This window comes from Pan paniscus, chromosome 9 (assembly GCF_029289425.2).
Source record: "Pan paniscus chromosome 9, NHGRI_mPanPan1-v2.0_pri, whole genome shotgun sequence".
NCBI lineage: Eukaryota > Metazoa > Chordata > Mammalia > Primates > Hominidae > Pan > Pan paniscus.
This window is the reverse complement of record NC_073258.2, coordinates 62,641,663-62,660,037: the sequence shown is the minus strand read 5'-3', so window position 1 is coordinate 62,660,037 and position 18,375 is coordinate 62,641,663. Positions and strand designations below refer to the sequence as shown.

General features: G+C 55.0%; 1 protein-coding gene across 6 annotated transcripts; it reads right to left on the bottom strand.

Annotated features, from left to right (window-relative positions):
• Nucleotides 1-1,105: 1,105 nt before the first annotated feature.
• Nucleotides 1,106-15,961, bottom strand: SAXO4 (stabilizer of axonemal microtubules 4). Of its 6 annotated transcripts, XM_008953858.4 has the most exons (14): nt 10,851-15,899; nt 10,148-10,284; nt 9,638-9,755; nt 9,258-9,411; nt 7,246-7,374; nt 6,658-6,721; nt 6,148-6,260; nt 5,656-5,715; nt 5,449-5,535; nt 4,998-5,111; nt 4,819-4,913; nt 2,088-2,252; nt 1,448-1,531; nt 1,106-1,218 (listed from the first exon to the last, which is right to left on the bottom strand). In XM_008953858.4, exons 2-13 carry the CDS (start codon nt 10,254-10,256, stop codon nt 1,462-1,464), a joined length of 1,278 nt encoding a protein of 425 aa, XP_008952106.4. In that variant the 5' UTR covers nt 10,257-10,284; nt 10,851-15,899; the 3' UTR covers nt 1,106-1,218; nt 1,448-1,461. The 6 variants fall into 6 exon arrangements, with proteins under 6 accessions (XP_008952106.4, XP_008952107.4, XP_054950372.1 ...); XM_008953859.4 differs by lacking the exon at nt 5,656-5,715 and having other exon boundaries at nt 10,851-15,960; XM_055094397.2 differs by lacking the exon at nt 2,088-2,252 and having other exon boundaries at nt 10,851-15,864.
• Nucleotides 15,962-18,375: the final 2,414 nt, after the last annotated feature.

The window sequence follows — 18,375 nt, the reverse complement described above, 5'->3', positions numbered from 1 at the left end:
CCCAGCCCAGTCCCTTTGGAGACTCACTCCTAATGCTGGGGCATAGACTGGCAGGTCGCCACCCACAGTCTGGGCTGTCGCTGGGTCCTGAGTCTGGCTCTGAGACTCTGTGTCTTCTGCTTCCCTCCTCTCATGCTGGGACCAGCTGGAGCCACCCACAGCCCACATGGAGCCCCAGCCAGGCTGTGGACAGCCCCCGGGCCTGCTGCTCAAGACTGTGCTGGGTACAGCCAGGCTCTGGGGCCAGCAGCGCTGCTCCACAGACCCCCACTAAGGAACACAAGTGGAGGCAAGGGTTCGGAGGACACTCCCTCTGCATGCCCAGACAGGGCTGCAAGGCACAGAGGATATCCCCAACCCAGCGCTGCTCCTGCCTTTCTGCCCTGTGTGACCCCGAGCAGCTCACGCACCCTCCTGGGTTCACACTTCTCATTTATAAGGAGCTGGTGCTAGCAGGGCCACAGCATACAGTTGTAGTGTTGTGCACTGCACAAATGCACCTGGCTGAGGTGACAAAATGTGCTGAGAGCTGGCCCAGATGCTGTCTTTGCAGGCTGGGGGCCTGTGTCAGGCTGCAACATCTGGAGGAAGAGACGCCCTTCTCTTCCCACACAGGATGTTGGCTCATCAGGGCCTGCGCCCACCTGGGACATCCGCCTAAGGGGCAGCTTGTTCTCTTTCTCACAAACAGGTGACCTGCTCTGGTCACCTTGGCTGGGACGGAGACTGGCACCAGCCTTTGTGATCAAGCCCCCCACCCCCGTGTTGGTGTCCAGGTGGCCATGCATCCAAGACTCTCCTCTGTCCCCTTGCCCTGCGTCTGCTTCCCTCCCCTTCTCTGGACCACCTGCCCCTCCCCTGGGGTTCTTCCACCCACACTTGACCAAGTACTTTCCCAAGCAGCACAGGCCATAGAGGACCCCTTTACAGGACAAGAAACTGAGTGTGGAGAATGAAGTGCCTATCCATCGTGTCATGGTTCCTCAGAGGTTCTAGCCGAGCCCTTCCGACTCCAAATCTGGCCCTAGCTTCTCCACCCCTGCACCCACCGCCCCAGCTCGCCCCTCCTTTTTCCAGCCACCCTGATAGTGATGTCACACTTCTCTGCTTCAATGCTCTTTATTTCATTAGGAAAGTAGCTGGGCAGGGGTGTTCCCCTGGGGGATGGAGTGGGGGTACAGACAGTAGCCTGGCTCCTGTCCCCTAGGATTGACAAACCTGTAGAGGAGAAGCAGAGGCGAGGCCTGAGCGAGGGGCTCTGGGGTGGTTCTGTGTGCTTGCCTGGCAGAGAAGGGGTTCTGAGAGGCCCCCTGATCTGTCACCCCCCACTTGGAAGGGGGGTCCCCAGGCAGGACTTGCTTAACCCAGGGCTTGGGAGGCAGGGCTGGCCCATAACGGTTGCCCACACAACCAGAGCAGCTGAGTGTGGGGGTCCCCAGCCCCTTACCAAGGGCTCAGGGCTCAGCTGTGTGCCACGCAGCGGCTGCTGTGAGGTGTGTTCTGGTAGAAGGGGTCAGCTGAGGTCAGGGTTCTGCAGGGAGGCAAGAGGAGAGTGTTGGGGGTGTTGGCAGGCAGGGCATGGACCTTGTCTTCTTGTCTTCTGCCTGACCCTCCCTGAGAGAGCATAGCCAGGGTTCAGCCAGGGCAGCCAAGCCACAAACATTCTTTGCCTGCCAACTCTGGGCCATTGTTGATATAAATGTAATTTCTGAGGAATTGAATTGAGCAGAAAGGAGCTGAGTGAGGCCGAACCACAGTCCATTCATCTCTGGATCCGTCCCCGCATCCCCCTCTGGATCTGAACCACCCCAGAGCCCCTTGCTCAGATCCTCCCCATCCAGTCCACCGGGCCTGGGGAACAGGGGCAGGAGAGGGAGGAGGAGCCATCTGAGGGAGGGGTCACTGGAGGGAGAGGAGAGGAGGAGCCTGTGCTAGCAGGAGAAGGGACACCAGAGCCAGCCAGAGGAGATGGGCCTCTCATAGGAATGAACCGGACTGACAGAGCAAGAGAGGAGAGGAAGGGAAAGGCCTGGCACACGGCCTGGATGAGGGATAGGGAGAAAGAACAGAGCTGGGGGTGGTGCCACCTTCCCACGTGGGGATGCAGGTGCCGCAGGCTCTCCATGGGGTTGGGGGTGGCCTCCATGCAGCTGACCGGCTGGCTGAGGGCGTAGCCTCCTGGCATCTGGGGATGGATGCCACCTCGAGTCCAGCCTTCCTGGTCTAGACCCTTGGGGATGTTCTCAAAGTACCTGGAGGAGAGGAGGGGTCCTTGGCTGGAAGCTGGACTCTGCCCACCTCTGCAACCCCTGCTGCCCTTCTCCATCGACCCTCAGATCGCCCAGCCTCCCCACCTTTGCTCATGCTGTCCTCCTCGTCTGGCTCTCCCTAAGCCCACGTCCACTGGGGGAACTCTTACTCAAAAAGCCTGCCCTCCACTCCACCTGACGCTGAAACACTCTTTGGAGTGTAACAGGACAGTTTCAGTGATGCCCCTGTCCCTGGCCTGCCAGTACCTTGGGGTGGGGACCCCGTCTCATCCACTTCTCTGGGCACTTAACTTTCCTTCCATTTCATTTCCATTTCCTTCCATTTCACTGAGCACAGCCAGGTCCAGAGGGTGCAAAGACAAGTAAGAAGGGGGTCCCACCCTTGAACTTATGAAGAGGGGGTGCAGACAGATCAATGCAGGAATCAGTGATGACAACCCCGGGGCTCTGCGCGCACCAGGAAGCACCAGCAAGCGTGCCTGACAGCCAGCAGGAGCTCAGGACACAACAGGACACGACAGGCTGGAAGGACCCAGCAGACAGGGCTGGAGCTGGTCTCTGCCAGAGCCACAGGAGGAGGTGTTTGCCTAAGACGGGGTCAGAACATCGTTGCCCCTCACACCCAGACTGAGCCTCTGGCCCTCCCCCACCTCCGTGGGAACTGGAGCGGCCACTGTGCTGAGTCTGCTGTGCGGGCGGAAGCTCTGCTCCTCCCCTCTGAGCCTCAGGGTTTAGGCCAGAGGACAACAAACGGCCCTTCCAGCTCAGACTCTCTGTTGCTCCTCCAGGCCACCGCCCTCCCCTCTTTTCAGTCTCAGTTCAAACGTCACCTGCTCAAGGCCACCGATTTCAAATCCGACCCGTGCGCACTGCAGCCCTCGCGATCCCTTTCTCTTTGCCCATTACCTAACAGCTCTCGCTAACTGGCTGCAGCCACATGCATGTCTCCTCCCGTGCAGAGGTCTGAGCTCCGTAGGGCAGGAGCTGCACACACATTCCCAGGGCCTGGAGCAGGGCCTGGCACCCAGTCAGGGCTCAGTTAAAGTCTATTCCATGAATGGATTCTGGGAGGTATCCCGGAGCAGGGGGTGGGGCAGGAGGAGGAGACAGAGAGGTGGCAGGGACACCTTGAAGGACCAGGAGTTGGAGAGGAAGCAGGGTGGACACAGGTGACTGATGTTGTGAGGAAAGCTTGCGCTTCCTTGCTCGGAGTTTGTCCTAAGAATTATACTTCCTGGAGGCGGGCAGATCACGAGGTCAGGAGATCAAGACCATCCTGGCTAACACAGTGAAACCCTGTCTCTACTAAAAATACAAAAATGTAGCCGGGCGTGGTGGCAGGCGCCTGTAGTCCCAGCTACTCGGGAGGCTGAGGCAGGAGAATGGCGTGAACCTGGGAGGCGGGGTTTGCAGTGAGCCGAGATCGCACCACTGCACTCCAGCCTGGGCGACAGAGAGAGACTCCATCTTAAAAAAAAAAAAAAAAAGGAATTATACTTCTTGGCAGGACACGGTGGCTCATGCCTGTTATCCCAGCACTTTGGGAGGCCAAAGCAGGCAGATCACTTGAGGTCAGGAGTTCAAGACCAGCTGGGCCAACATGGCGAAACCCCATCTCTACTAAAAATACAAAAATTAGCTGGGCATGGTGGCACATGCCTGTAATCCCAGCTATTTAGGAGGGTGAGACAGGAGGATCACTTGAACCCAGGAGGCGAAGGTTGCGGTGAACTGAGATCACGCCATTGCACTCTAGCCTGGGCGACAGAGTGAAACTCCATCTCAAAAAAAAAAAAAAGAAGAAGAAGAAGAATTACACTTCCTTTATACCACTCCTATAATGCTTTCCCCACCCAGTCCTGGCCCCAGGAGGCTTCCCCATGGCTCTGGGGCCACCTCCTCCTGGAAGCCCTCCCTGATGCCCAGGACAGTCACTCCTAACCCAGGGAATGCACAGCACAGAATTTACCTTCTGAGGGAGCATCGAGCCCACCAACCATTGGCTGGATGGAATGTCTTAGCAGATGCTGCTGCTCCAGACTCCCTCGCACTGCCCTGTTCTTTCCATGCCCACCAGCCTGGCCACCAATGCCCTGCATCTCTGTGGGAAAGCTACCCTTGGGATGCTAGAAGCTGCTTTGCCTGAGCAAGGAGGCACCTGGGCTTTAATGTTGCCCTGGGGATAGCCTTTAACCAATGACTGATGGATGTGGGGGTATAAATACCCCAGCTCTCTCACCTTTGACTGGGGTAGTTCTGAGTTGTGTGCTTTACACTGTTTTCTAGAGTTTTCCCAGTGGGATAGCTGGCCTAGTAACATGCTCATTATTGCTGCCTTCCCTTCCTCATCCCTCTTCTCCACTCCCGCACGCCTAATAACTGCCTGATAACATGCTTGCACTCCAATCCTTGGCTTAGGGTCTGCTTCTGGGGAACCCACATTCACTCAGCATTGATCTTCTCCACGAGGCTGTGAGCTCATTACTTATCCCAGTCTCAGTCTGTTTCTCAAATGGGTTTCAGCTTTGGACCAGGAAGCGGACCTCACCCTTGGTTGTAGGTGGTCAGGTATCGCTGATCCCTGTCAGGATCACAGGGGCTCCGGACATACATGGGGTTGTTAAGGCTGAACCCTGTGGGCTCCTGCACAAGAGGGGTAGACAGGGGAATTGTCAGGTCAGAAAGGGTGGGGATTTGGGGGTGGAGGCTGGGTGTAGCAAGTCTCACCTTTTTCCCCACAGTCTCCCGGCCAAGCAGGGCAACATTTTTCTGTTGCATCCGATGAAGTGGCTGAAACTGCTGGTGGCTCACGCTGCTGGGTTCTGGGCAGGGAGGGGGCACCTGCAGGGCACAGAACCACCAGAAGGGAGGCTGAGGTGGCCAGGCTGAGGCAGCAGGGATGGAGAGGGGAGCAGGCAGAGGCACACACAGCTGTGACTTGTCCACAGCCCCAGCGACCCTCCCTTCCCCTTCCAGCCAATTCTATTTCAGACCACACCCCTCATCTTCCAGCCCCCAGGAAGGCCCAGGCTCTCTTCACCCTCCACCTGAGGGCCTACCTCCACATCCCTAAATATCCTAATTCTTCTCATTCTTCAATGCCTGACCCAAATACCACCTCTTCCCAGAAACCTCCCTGTCTTCTCCCTTCTCTGAGCAAGACGCCAAGGCCACTCACTCTGGGGTTCAGAATCCTTTCATTCCCTCGGCTGAAGGCTGTTTCCCGCTTGGAGCCTCTGGCCAACACAGGTAGGAACTCACCTCCCTGGAGGGAGCAAAGCAGCCACTGGCACCAGGATGTGGCTGCCTCCCCCACCACCTTCCAGAGCCATGTTCTAACTGCTCCCCGCCAGGCGGTCCCCAGCCTCCCCCTAGCTCAGCTTACATGTAGGTGAGTCTTGGGGAGGAAGTCTGACTTGGTGACACTCTGGCCTGGGAGGAGGGCCTGGAAAGAGGCCCACAGAGGATGTCAGCCCCTCAGAGGCAGCCTGGGCCCCTGGTGGCTCCCACCCACTCTGCCTCCAGGCCACTGCTGTGCTGAGCACAGAGGAGGACTCAGCTCAAATGGGCATCACTGAGAAAAGGGAAGTGTTTGGGGAGAAGACAGGGGAAGGCATGACTCTGAATGGGACCAGCAGGCCAGAGCTCTTGTCTGAACTCTGAATGACCTTGGCTACACCTCCTTCATCTCTTTGGACCTCAGTCTTCTCATCTATAAATGGGGGACTTGGACCAAAGCAGTGGTTTTCACCTAAGCTCTTTCATCTTGTGTTTGAACAAAGGGCTCTGCAGCTCACATTCTTTAGGAAAGCTAGAAACCCTGAGACTGGAGGGCTTCAAGCCCCCTAAAGTTCTAGCAGGAGCCCAGCCGACTTACAGGGTCCCCAGGGAGGGCCTGTGAGGGCGGTTGGAAGACAATGGGGCTCTGGTGGGACTGTTTGGTGAAGCCACTCCCCTCCTTTGCGCCGATCGATTTCTTCTGCAAGAAATCTGCAAAAGAAATGCCCTGTGTGCTGCCAGGCCACCTGGCCCACCCATGTGTCCTCCAGAGGCTCAGTGTCCCAGCAGGTGCAGAGGGAGTGGATCCCAAGATCCTGGAGACCTGCGCCATGAGGATCGTGGGTGGCAGGGTGAGGATTCCAGAGTCCAGGCCGGAGGACAGGAGAGGGAGCAGCAGGAAGGGCATGCACCGGCCAAGCCACCCTCCTGAGAGGCCCAAGGTACTGAGGTCAGCCCGGGAGAGGCGCTTCCCTCCAGCCACCTGTGCATCCTTCTTTCTTCCACTGGTGCCTTCTCAGTCCTAGGCCAGCTCCAGGGCCCCTGGGGTAGGAAGTAGGGAGGTGGATTGGAAGATTGGAAGGGAGCTGTGAGTTCAGACAGGGCCTACCTGGCTGGTCTAGAGGGTCCCTGAGATACTTGGAATTGTACTCCGACGTCATGAAGCGTGGGCCCTGGAACAGAGAGGTTGGAGGAATGGGGGCACTGACCCACCAGGGCCCCGAAGGCGTGTGGCGGCGGTGGAGTGGCGCCTTGGTTCTCTGTGCTCTGAGGAAGCCTGTGTGGGCCAGTACAGCACCCTGGACACAAGTCTCTGTGGGGTGGGACATCGCAGGGCCAGGAATTTCAGCACAAAGCACAGTTCCCCTGTGACTATGAATACCACGTCACACCCCACACCAGACTCCTGGTAATGAGTGGGGGGCCCAGAGGGACCGAGACCAGGAGGGGCCGTGAGCAGGAGGAGGAAGGCTGGGGGAAGAGGAGTAGCGTTAAATCGCGAGAAGCCACATTGAGGCGATTTTGGAAATAGCCAATATCAAATCCTTTGCTCTCCCATCTTTCTTGGCGCCCTGAGCCCACCCTGAGCTGGCTTCTTGGGTGAGTCAGTGCAATACTTGTCTTGAGGTGGGAGGAAGAGGCGGGTGTGGCCCCTCCTCTGCCCCACCCCGAAGCCCTTAGCCGGGCTGCCACTCACATGTCGGAAGTTCTCCCGCTCCAGCGGGTCCTGGCCCTGCTGCTGGTGGAGCAGAGGCACTTCCCTGGGCTCCAGCCCCGTGATGGCCTGAGGCCCGTGCTCCTGGGTGTCGAAATGGACCTTCCGGACCTGGGAGGAAGAAGGGCCAATTACAAGTGAGGGGGCGGCAGTCACTCCCTGACTCTGCTTCTGCCCTTGACCTTTACAGAGCGCAGTATCTGCAGAGCAGCCAGAGGGGGTCCTTTTACAATGAAACCTGCATGTCCCCTCTCTGCTTAGAGCCCTGCAGCCTTCCCATTACACTCGCAAGGAATTCCACGTCCTCCTGGTGGCCTGCAAGGACCTGAGTGCCTCACCCTGCTCTAGCTGCTTGTCTCCTTTCTGTTCCCACCTTGAGGCCTTTGCACTTGCTGTTGGCACTGCCTGGACCACTCCTCCCTCAGACAGCTGCAACTGGAGGAGCTGGCCTCCCTCAAGTTTTTGTCCAGTGTCTCCATAGCAAGCTCTTTCCCGACCCTCCCGATTTGCAGTTGCAACTCCTTCGCTTCTAATTTATTTATTACTTATATTTTTTGAGACAGAGTCTCGCTCTGTTGCCCAGGCTGGAGTGCAGTGGCATGATCTCAGCTTCCTGCAAACTCCACCTCCTGAGTTCAATCAATTCTTGTGCCTCAGCCTCCCAAGTAGCTGGGACTACAGATGCAAGCCACCACACCTGGCTATTTTTTTTTTTGTATTTTTTTGGTAGAGATGGGGTTTCACCATGATGGCCAGGCTGACCCAACAGCAGTTGGCCTCAAGTGATCCACCTGACTCAGCCTCCCAAAGTGCTGGGATTACAGGTGTGAGCCACCACGCCTGGCTTTTTTTTTTTTTTTCAGTCCAAGTCTCATTCTATTGCCCAGGCAATCTCAGCCTCACTGCAACCTCCGCCTCCCGAGTTCAAGCAATTCTCCTGCCTCAGCCTTCTGAGTAGCTGGGATTATAGGTGCGTGCCACCATGCCCAGCTAATTTTTGTATTTTTAGTAGAGATGGAGTTTCACCATGTTGGCCAAACTGGTCTCAAACTCCTGACCTCAAGTGATCTGCCTGCTTCAGCTTCCCAAAGTGCTGGGATTACAGGTGTGAGCCATCGCACCTGGCCTGCAACTCCTTCACTTCTCTTCCTCCCTGCTTCTCCCTGTTGTATTTCCTAACCCCCGCCCCACCCCGCACTCCACCAGCTCTTATCACCTTCAAATATGAAGGAGATATTCAGAACATTCTCGCTGGATGAATGAATGAGTGTCCATTTTGGTGGTGGTGCTGATGATAAGAAGGGTGGTAATAATGAGGATAGAAATGAAAAAGATGGGGCTGGGCGCGGTGGCTTACGCCTGTAATCCCAGCACTTTGGGAGGCTGAGGCGGGCAGATCACAAGGTCAGGAGATTGAGACTATCCTGGCTAACACGGTGAAACCCTGTCTGTACTAAAAATACAAAATATTAGCCGGGTGTGGTGGCACATGCCTGTAATCCCAGCTAATGGGGAGGCTGAGGCAGGAGAATCGCTTGAACCCAGGAGGTGGAGGTTGCAGTGAGCCGAGATCGTGCCACTGCACTCCAGCCTGGGCAACAGAGTGAGACTCCATCTCAAAAAAAAAAAAAAGAAAAAGAAAAAGAAATGAAAAAGATGGGGTGAGGATGTCCATGGTGGGGGGACAGTGGTGGTAGTAGGGACAGTGATGGGGCTTGCAGGTGTGGACGGGAGTGTGAGGCTCATGGGAATGGGGACAGGGATGGGGATGGAAATGGAGGTGGAGGTAATGGTGGGGCTGGGGCAGGGAATGGAGGTGGTGGGGATGGTGGGGACAAGGATGAGGACAAAGGGGAGAAAGATGAGTGGACCCCATCCCTACAAGGTGGCTGCTCCATGCCCTGTCACCTCCACCTTGACCAACTGTTGGCAGTGCAGCCCTAGCCCTACCCCACCCTGAGGCTTCCCTCTCCTGGCCCTGGCCCAGCACTGACCTCCTTGGTGGGGGGACCCGCACTGGGCTTCTCCCGCCCATAGCCTGAGCTGGTCTGGTGCATGCTCCAGGGCAGGGGATGCTTGCCGTCAGGCACCTCCAGGGGGCGGTAACTCTGGCTGGCCACAGACTGGAAATGGTCCCGGGCTTGTTCCCTGAGGGTGAGGAGGAGCTAGAACCCCAGGCTGCCTGCCTCTGTCCTCTGCTAAGGAGCTTCCCTCCTCCCTGCACCCTCCCACAGATGGCTCAGAGGTCCGCTGTGCCCTGAGTCACCCAGGACCCCCAGCCTAGGGCAGGCAAAGCTCAGGGTCCCCATCCAAGGAACCTGGAGTTGGTCTGATGAGCAGGGCAGGGGCTGGGAAGGGGCCATACAGACCGTACCCCCTGGCCGGGTTGTCTAAGGCCTCCAGACTGGCTTGGCATGAGACCACGGGCTGGAAATTTGATTTGTAGCCGGTGCCTACGTGACTGCCCACACGGGGTTTGAAATCCTCCCGACCTGCCAGAGGGGTAACGGGGAGACAGACCCCAAAGTCAAAAACAGGCAGGGCTTCCCAGGCAGAGCCAGCGTCCTCCGAGGGGCACAGGGGTCACAGTGACAGGGGAGGGCTCAGAGCCACGGGCAGGAGCTTTGCAAGCCTGCCCTTTCAGAACTGTGATGGCAGGAAATGGAGTGGGTGGGCTGGGGACAAGGTCAGTGTGGCAGAATCACAGTGACAGAATTGCAGGGACAGAACCAGAGAAGGGAGCAGCCGGGCAGGGCCCAGGGGACAAACGGATTCAGCAGCTGCTCTGCAGTGTGACAGCCAGAGGGGCTGCTCCTCCCTCAGAGAGAGCCCCTCCCTTCCTGCCCATGTCCTAGCAGAGGCTCCTGCGCAAAGGCACCCTCACCGTAGGCTGTGCAGTAGCTGGTGGCGTAGAATTTCAGGGGGTCTGTGTAGCCCCCCGAACTCATCTTCACATAAGGGGAGACGACCCCCAGGGGGAGTTTCCCCATCATGATGCTGTGGGGCAGGGCCCCAGGGGGCCTAGAAAGGAAGCACGGGGAGCCTCATGGGTCCCAAGCCTGGCTCAGAAGCCCACAGGGGCGAAGATCTGCCCCCCCCCCCCCCCCAACGCAGCTGGCCCCTTCTCCCAGGCCTCTGTCTCTCTGCCCCAGCTCCCAGGTCCCTAAACTAAGGATGAAACCGACCATCCACACTTATCCCAAGAGTCCTCATGTCTCCTCTCACTTTCCCACACCTTCTTATTAACTCTTCCTGTCCCCATTTACCACTGGGACAGTGAGGTTCCAAGTGATAAAGGATTTGCTCCATAATAGGTGGTAGTGCTGGGATTCAGACCTAGGTGTTTGACTCCTCGGCCCCTGACCTGAACCTTACATACCCACCTCTCGGAATGAATGAGCCGACAACCCACTACCTGGGGAATTCTTGGCCCCCACCCAAGAAGTCAGGCCGAGACGCTCACTCCCAGCCCCCGGCTCCTCTCTCTCCCTCATCTCCATGGCCTTGCCCGCCTCTGGCCTTGCCTGCCTCCCCTGGGAATTGGCTGCACTCTCCCCGAGGCCCAACCACAGCGGCCCCACCCTCACCTTTCCTCTGCAGAGGCTCTGAGGTCGGGGAGAGGCTGCAGGAAGCAGAGCTCTGCAGAGAAGCCAGCCCTCCTGGAGGAGGCCAAGCAGGAGAAACAATGTGTAGCCTAGCAACTGGTGCCTAGCAACAGCGTCCCCAGGCTTCTGAGCCCTTCTAGGGCCAGGGCCCACTGAGGGGCTGACCTGGCCAGGAGGGGAGGGTCAGAAGCTGCCCGAGCAAGGCCCTGCTTCCAGGGCTCCGGCCCCAACCTCCGGCCTCCTCCACAGGGCTGGGAAGAGTTGCTGTCTGCGTGACATAAAATAAAAGATAATCCCGAACACTCACTCCCATAAAGTACCCACTTCTCGGCAGATACTTTACATCCTCTATCTCCATCCTCTGAGCAGCTCTTCAGTAGCTATGATTATCCCCATTTTCACTGGGGGAACATGAGGCTTAGATAAGCAAAGTGACTTGACTCCAGAGATCTCGCAATCAGAAAATAGCCAAGTTGAGATTCAAACGTGGGTGGATGTGGATCCCGCTCTTCTGCCTCTCGGTAAATCAACGTTTACTATGTTCCTCTGGAGCCAAATCTGTGCTAAGCCCTTTAACACACATTACGTCGTGTAATCCCCCAAACCACCCTGTGAACTGGGCACTATTATTGTAGGGCCAATAAACCGCAGCAGTTAAGAGTGTGGTTCAAATCTGATCTGTCACCTTTGATGAGGTACTTATCCTCTTCACGCCCCCATATCCCCATCTTCGCAAGGGACGTGACTGCACCCACCTCACAGGGCTGCTGGCAGATTTAGCAAGAGCATGGATTCAGCACCTGACAGGTAGTAAATGCTCTTTTTTTTTTTTTAAGAGAGACAGGATCTTATGCTCTCACCTGGGTTGGAGTACAGAGGTACCATCATAGCTCAGTCCAGCCTCCAACTCCTAAGTTCAAGCAATCCTCTTGCCTCAGACTCTCAAGTAGCCGGAACTACAGGTGTGCTCCCCCATGCCTGACTTGCTTATTTATGTATTTATTTGTTGTAGAGACAGCGTCTTGCTATGTTGCTCAGGCTGGTCTTGAACTCCTGGCCTCAAGTGATCCTCCTGCCTCAGCCTCCTGAGTTGCTGGGATTGCAGGGGCAAGCCACCACACTCGGCAAATGCTCAATTTGCAAAAGCTGCTGTACTTTTAGTCTTATTTTGCAGATAGGAAAGGTGAGGCTCAAGGGGAAATAGCCCAGGCCCCACAGTGGGTGGAGACGGAGCCTGGACTCAAATCTGAGTGCACAAACTCCACAGTGAGAATCTTCTTCCATGACAGCCTTTTTGCCTCAAATTGGCTTTCAGGCTTGTAAATGTTGTAACAGTTAGGTCTCTGGGTGGGGTGGGATAGCCCTACTTTGCAGCATTTGCCAATTTCTGTGATGTCAGTGGTCCTATCAGGGCTGCTTTCAAACCACCACTACAATGTCTTTGAACCAGGACATGGGAAGGTCGCTCACCACTGTACGGGAGTAGTCCCATCATGCAGACATAATGGGCGTAAGTAACCTCGACAGCACAAATAATAGAAAAATGTACTGACATAATTAAGGGGTGATGAGTTTTAGGTATTTTTTTTGTTTTTAATATAATTCATTAAATTGCAGGTTTAAGTTATTTATTTATTTATTTATTTATTTATTTATTTATTTATTTGAGATGGAGTCTTGCTCTGTCCCCCAGGCTGGAGTGCAGTGGCACGATCTCAGCTCACTGCAACCTCCATCTCCTGGTTCAAGCAATTCTCCTGCCTCAGCCTCCTGAGTAGCTGGGATTACAGGTGCACGCCACCACGCCCGGCTAATTTTTGTATTTTTAGTAGAGATGGGGTTTCACTATGTTGGCCAGGTTGGTCTCGACCTCCTGAGCTCAAGTGATCTGCCTGCCTCAGCCTCCCAAAGTGCTGGGATTACAGGCGTCAGCCACCGCGCTCGGCCAGTAATTTAATTTTTAACAATGGCAGAGTTAAAAACCAGCTTGCCAATTTCCTGGAAGTTTTGCCTTCAGCTCTCCTGAGCCGGTAGAGCTGGCTTCAGAGCACCCCTGCTCTCAGGCGAGAGTGAGGTATGAATGAAGGCTGAATAAAGGGAAAGGAGGCATCTCCTTTCCTCACCCAGGAGATGCCCTTGCCGCATTTATCCTGTAGTGACCTGGCCTGCCAGGGTGGAGGCTCACTCGTGTCCTCACCCAGCCCCCCATGGGAAGGCAAGCTGAAGCACGTTTGGCACCCACCCTCTGGACTAACGATTCTGTTCAGGGATCACAGGGCACAAGGATACAGGAGTGAGTGCACACAGCCCTGCCCTCCAGCAAAGTGCTCCCATTCTACTACAGAGGCTCATGGGAGTTCCACACACGAAGCACAAAGGGTGAGACCACCATAGGTGAGGTGCTCACAGGGTGAAGGGAGAGAGGGGCCCTCCTCTAAGTGTGCCTGGATAAGTGGCTACGAGCAAGAGCTTGGACTCTGAAGCCAGATGGTGTGGGTCCTGTCTCTGCCACTAGATAACCATAAGACAGTGCATGTTCCTTGTGCCTCAGTTTCCCCTTCTGGAGAATGAGTATAATAATGGTAACTACCTGCAGGGTTGTGGTACGCACGAAGCATTTAGCCCAGTACCTGGCACATGGTAGGTGCCATCTAAGAGCTAGGGAAAGAGGTTCCTTTTGAGTACTCACTGCCTGCTAGGCAAAGGGTTGGGCCTAAGGGTTATAAACAGGAAATCCACATGGCCCTGGCCTCAGAGAGCCCACGGTTTAGGAAGGATCTCAGATGTAGCAAAAGAAAGCTCACTGTGGGAGCCCGAGTTCAAAACCTGCTTCTGCTGTGTGTGACTCGGGGCTTCCTCTCTTTGAGCCTGTTTCTGTACCTGCAGGCAGGGATAACCGTGCCTACCTAGCAGGGTCGCTGGTGGATTTGAAATACCCTATGCACAAGAGGTAACAGGCCTGCACCAGGCAGAGATAAGGAAGGGCCCTCTACGTGGAAAGCCCGACAAACACAAAGGCGGAGACAGGTGTCCAGCAGGCTGGGAGCCCTGACTAGTGCAGCGTGGCTGGAGCACTGCGTGGGGAGGAGAGGCTCAGCTGGGAGAAGCAGCCCCCAGGTAGGCTGTAGCCAGGTTTTCCTTTTAGCAGGTGGAGGGGGCAAGGAGGGGTGGTAGAAAGGTTTGAAATCATCCCTTAGGGCTTCTCTTAGGGAGGCTCTAGGCTGTAGTCGACCAAGGACCTGGGCAGGAGTTCAAGGGTCGGGGATCAGGGTCTGGCCGGCGCTGTCCCATCAGAGCCCCCATTAGGTCCCGTCCTCCCGGCGGCCGGTGGGTTTTTTGCTGTGTGGCGACACCCAGCGGCCGTAACTCGGAACTGCAGGAGATGCCGCAGATGAATCCCTAAGACCGGGGTCGGGGGGTCCTAGGAGTTGGGGACAGAGCAGCTCCGTCGACCCGGTCACAGCCCCACCCCAAGCCTCACTCACCCATCCCTCCAGAACAGAAGGGTTGGGTCTGGGCAAGGAGTGTTCCGGGAGGGCAAGCGCTGGAGCCCACAAGGAGCGGGAGCCCAGGTGCCAGGTGACCCAAGAGCAGCGTGACTTTTGGACCTGTCACCTGTGGACCTCAGTCCTTCTATCTACAAAATGAAGGAACAGACTAAAAGTCCTTCCATACTGGAAAATCTAGGCCCACCTCATCCCACTCCCTTCCCATATCCGTCCCCATTTATTCACCACTTTATTGTGCCAGAGCTGAGCTACGAATCACCTCATCATCGCTTTTCACTCCCGGCTCTACGTGGGAACTACTATAATCCTGCCCATGTTACATGTGAGGAAACTGCCTGAGGCCTCGCAGACAGGGAGGAGTGGAGCTGGGATCCAAACTCAGCTTTGACCCTGGAATCTATGCCCCGCCCTCTGGAACACACCAGCAAATTCTCCAGAAAGCGCCGGGACCTTAGCACTGGGCTTTTCCAAAGGGATGATTTTCCAAAGGGATGGGCTGCCCTGGCCAGATGGGCAACTGCCTCCTACTTTCTAGCTCTGCCCAGTCCTGGGCAGTAAGATTCCCATTTCCAGCCGGGCACAGTGGCTCATGCCTGTAATCCCAGCACTTTGGGAGGCCAAAGCAGGCAGATCACCTGAAGTCAGGAGTTCGAGATCAGCCTGGCCAACATGGCAAAACCCCGTCTCTACTAAAAATACAAAAATTAGCAAGGCATGGTGGTGGGCGCCTGTAATCCCAGCTACTCGGGAGGCTGAGGCAGGGAGAATTCCTTGAATGCAGGAGTTAGAGGTTGCAGTGAGCCGAGATTGCACCACTGCACTCCAGCCTGGGCGACAGAGCAAGACTCCATCTCAGAAAAAAAAAAAAAAAAAAGATTCCCGTTTCCCTCCCATACGAAGGCAGAGGCTACAGACACACTAGGTTAGCAGAGAGGACCCAGTGAGAGGACATGCTGGGTCTCAGCCCATAGAGTTCCTTGGCTGGGATCAGTGGGGTAGGCCCTAACAGGCTCCCGAGGCCAGAGCACACCACCACTGAGTGCTGAGTCCTGAGCAGAGACAGACATCTGCGCTCTGTGCTGGGCCGTGTGGGCTGCAGTTCCCTAAAAGAGGATTAACTCAAGTGAATGAGCCACACACCACCAAGTGTGTGTCATTTTGCTTTGGTTGATGTGGGTCTTTATGGCCGCCCTCAGAGGGAAGCCAGGGCTCTTGTAGGGAAGAGACAGGTTGGCATACTTCAGCTTAATGGATAGAAAAGCCTCCTAACACACAAAATAATCCAATAGGGGAACAGGCTGCCCTGGGGGGAGTGAGTTCCCCATCCCAGGAGGCATGCAACAGCTTGACAGGATGACAATAAGAGCAAACTTTCACTGGTTCATTAGGTATCAGGGACTGTTTCTAAGCACTTCCCATGATTAGCACAATTAAACTTCACCGCATTCCTACCTGGTGGGTGTTATCAGCTCCTCCATTTTATAGATGAAGAAACTCAGACACAGAGAGGCTGCGTAACTTGTCACAGGTCACACAGCTACTAAGGGGAAAAGCCATTATTTGAACCCAGACATCCTGACTTCAAAGGTCATGCTGGTGACCACTTTGATATTGCCTCAAAGGTTGAGCTAGAGGTTCTCAGATCTATTTTCAAAATCTGACCTCCTATGACTTTTTAAATCTCTTTTTAAACCTGATTACCTCTATAGAGAAAAATAAAATAAAAAGATTTTAAGAAAATGTTTATAGAGACAGGATCTTGCTTTGTTGCCCAGGCTGGTCTCAAACTCCTGGCTTCAAGGGATCCTCCTGCCTCGGCCTCCCAAAGTGCTGGGAATACAGGTGTGAACCACCATGCTAGGCCTAAAAATCCTTTTAAAGAGTTCACCCCTCTCAGGGTCCTCAGTTTGTGCTAGGCACTGCTGGGTGAAAAATTCACAGAAGAAAGGTCTGAAATTGTTCGAATCAGCTAAGATGATTGAGAAATGGGAAACAGATCCCTGGGATGCAGCTAAAGGCACTGAGCCCTCCCAGCCCAGGAGGCTGGGGGTGGCAGGGAGAGGGTAATTATACTCCTACTTTTGAAATTCCCATGCTGGAGGCTGGGACAAGCCTAGAGTAATGTTTCTTGGCTTCAGGTGATCTGAGGTTACATCCCTGCCCCTTTCTGAGCCTTTTCTAGGCTTGAGTTTGAGGTCTGGCTCTGGCACAAATAGTGCTATGTGACCCTTCTTAATTAACTGCCTCCCTCTGATCCTGTTGCCTGTGAAGAGGGAGGGGGTTGAGCCAGGATAGGAGGTTTGGCTTGCTTTAGTTTGAGATGTGTTGTTTGGCCTGGAGAACTTGGAGCTCTGTCTTCATATACTGAAGTGATGGCTGGCTCCACGTCCCCTCCCCCTGGGCCCCTCACCTGCCATCTGTGAAATAGCAGGACCCCAGCCTACCCCCTTCCAAGGTCCTTCCCCTCTGCCTTATTACAGTGGGGCATGGAGGGGAGTCGGCCTCATGCCAACCCACACTCAGCCTGGCCTCTAGGCCTGCTGGACCTGCACAGGGAGTTTCTCCCAAGCCAGACTCCAAGGTGCCCACAAAGGACACAAGAGCTCACTGAACCCCTCATTCTGCCCACCAGAGTACTGTTTCCCAACCCAGATTCTTCTGAGCCCACCAACAAAGCTCACCCAGGTGAGATGCCCCAAGCTCAGCTGCTCCAACTGACCCTTTCAGGGGAGCAGTTTGAAGCTGGGATGCAGCATAAAGGGGATCATGGCAGAGAAGAGCTGACTGGGAGGACATCAAGTCTGTGAGGCCCTGTCTTCCCTGCGATGGGGAAGAGCATGGAGCCCTGGATTCGTGCAACCACCTTTCTGTCTAGTCCTGGGAGTGGGAGCTGCCCTGCTTCATGGGCTCAGCTGTGTGAGCACCAAGGAGTGATGGGTGACGTAATGACCATGGGGGTGCAGGTTGGGTCCAGGGCATGGTCCGCAGGCAGGCCTGTCATCGATTTTGCCCATTTCCAGTTTCTCTGCTCTGTGACTTGCAGTGATTAAGGCAGGAGAGCTGCCCAGGACTGGGGCCCCCCTTCCGAAAGTGCTTTGGGGGTTCTATTCACTGAGCTGTGTCATTACCAGGAACTGAAATAGCCCAAGTCTAATGGCTAAGTCCCATCTCTCTCTCTTTCGTAAAAGGAAATGATTCCCCTGATGACCGGATTGCTTTCCCTCCCAGCCTCCCACAATCCTGGCCTCACTTGTGGTTCATTTCTCCCCTCAGTGGGCATTTCCTGGAAGACTCTATCTTGTGTATCTGATGGCTGTTCTGTTCCTGGCTGTTCTGTTCTTTTACTGTCTCCTCTGGGTGAACTTGTTGATCTCACACAAGGTTTAAAAATTCATGACTCGCGGGGAAGATGAAATGAGATGAGGCAGAAAATAAGAAGCCATTCCCAATCCTCAGATGGAATGAAGATATTCTTGGCAGAGATGAGCAAGGAACCAGGACAGGGGTCAAGGGGGTGGGTTTCCAATGCACAGAGATCTGGGTTCAATTCTGCAGCCCTGCCTTTATGAGGTATGTGCCCTTGGACAACTTCCTTAACTTCTCCGAGCCTGTTTCCTTGGCTGTATGATGAGGTCACAGTAGAACTTTAAGAGACTTAGGCTTGGAATACAGAAAAGACAATATTTACATGCTTAGCACACAGCCTGGCATAGAGAAAGCACTCAAGAAATGTTTATGATTATCATTGCATTTTCCTGCCTTCCTTGCAGTTAGATAAGGGCCACGTGGCTTGTTCTGTGGGTGGAATTGAGCAGTGCCACTCCCAGTCTGAGTAGTTAGAGGTGGGTGTGAGTTTTCCATTCTCTGTGGGTAGAAATCACACTTGGGATGGAAGAACCAAAAGATGGAAGCAGGCTGGATCTCTGAGTCACTGCGTGGAGTCAGCTGCCCTGGAGCTGCTTTTCCTGCAGCACACTGGGATGTGATAGAGAGATAAA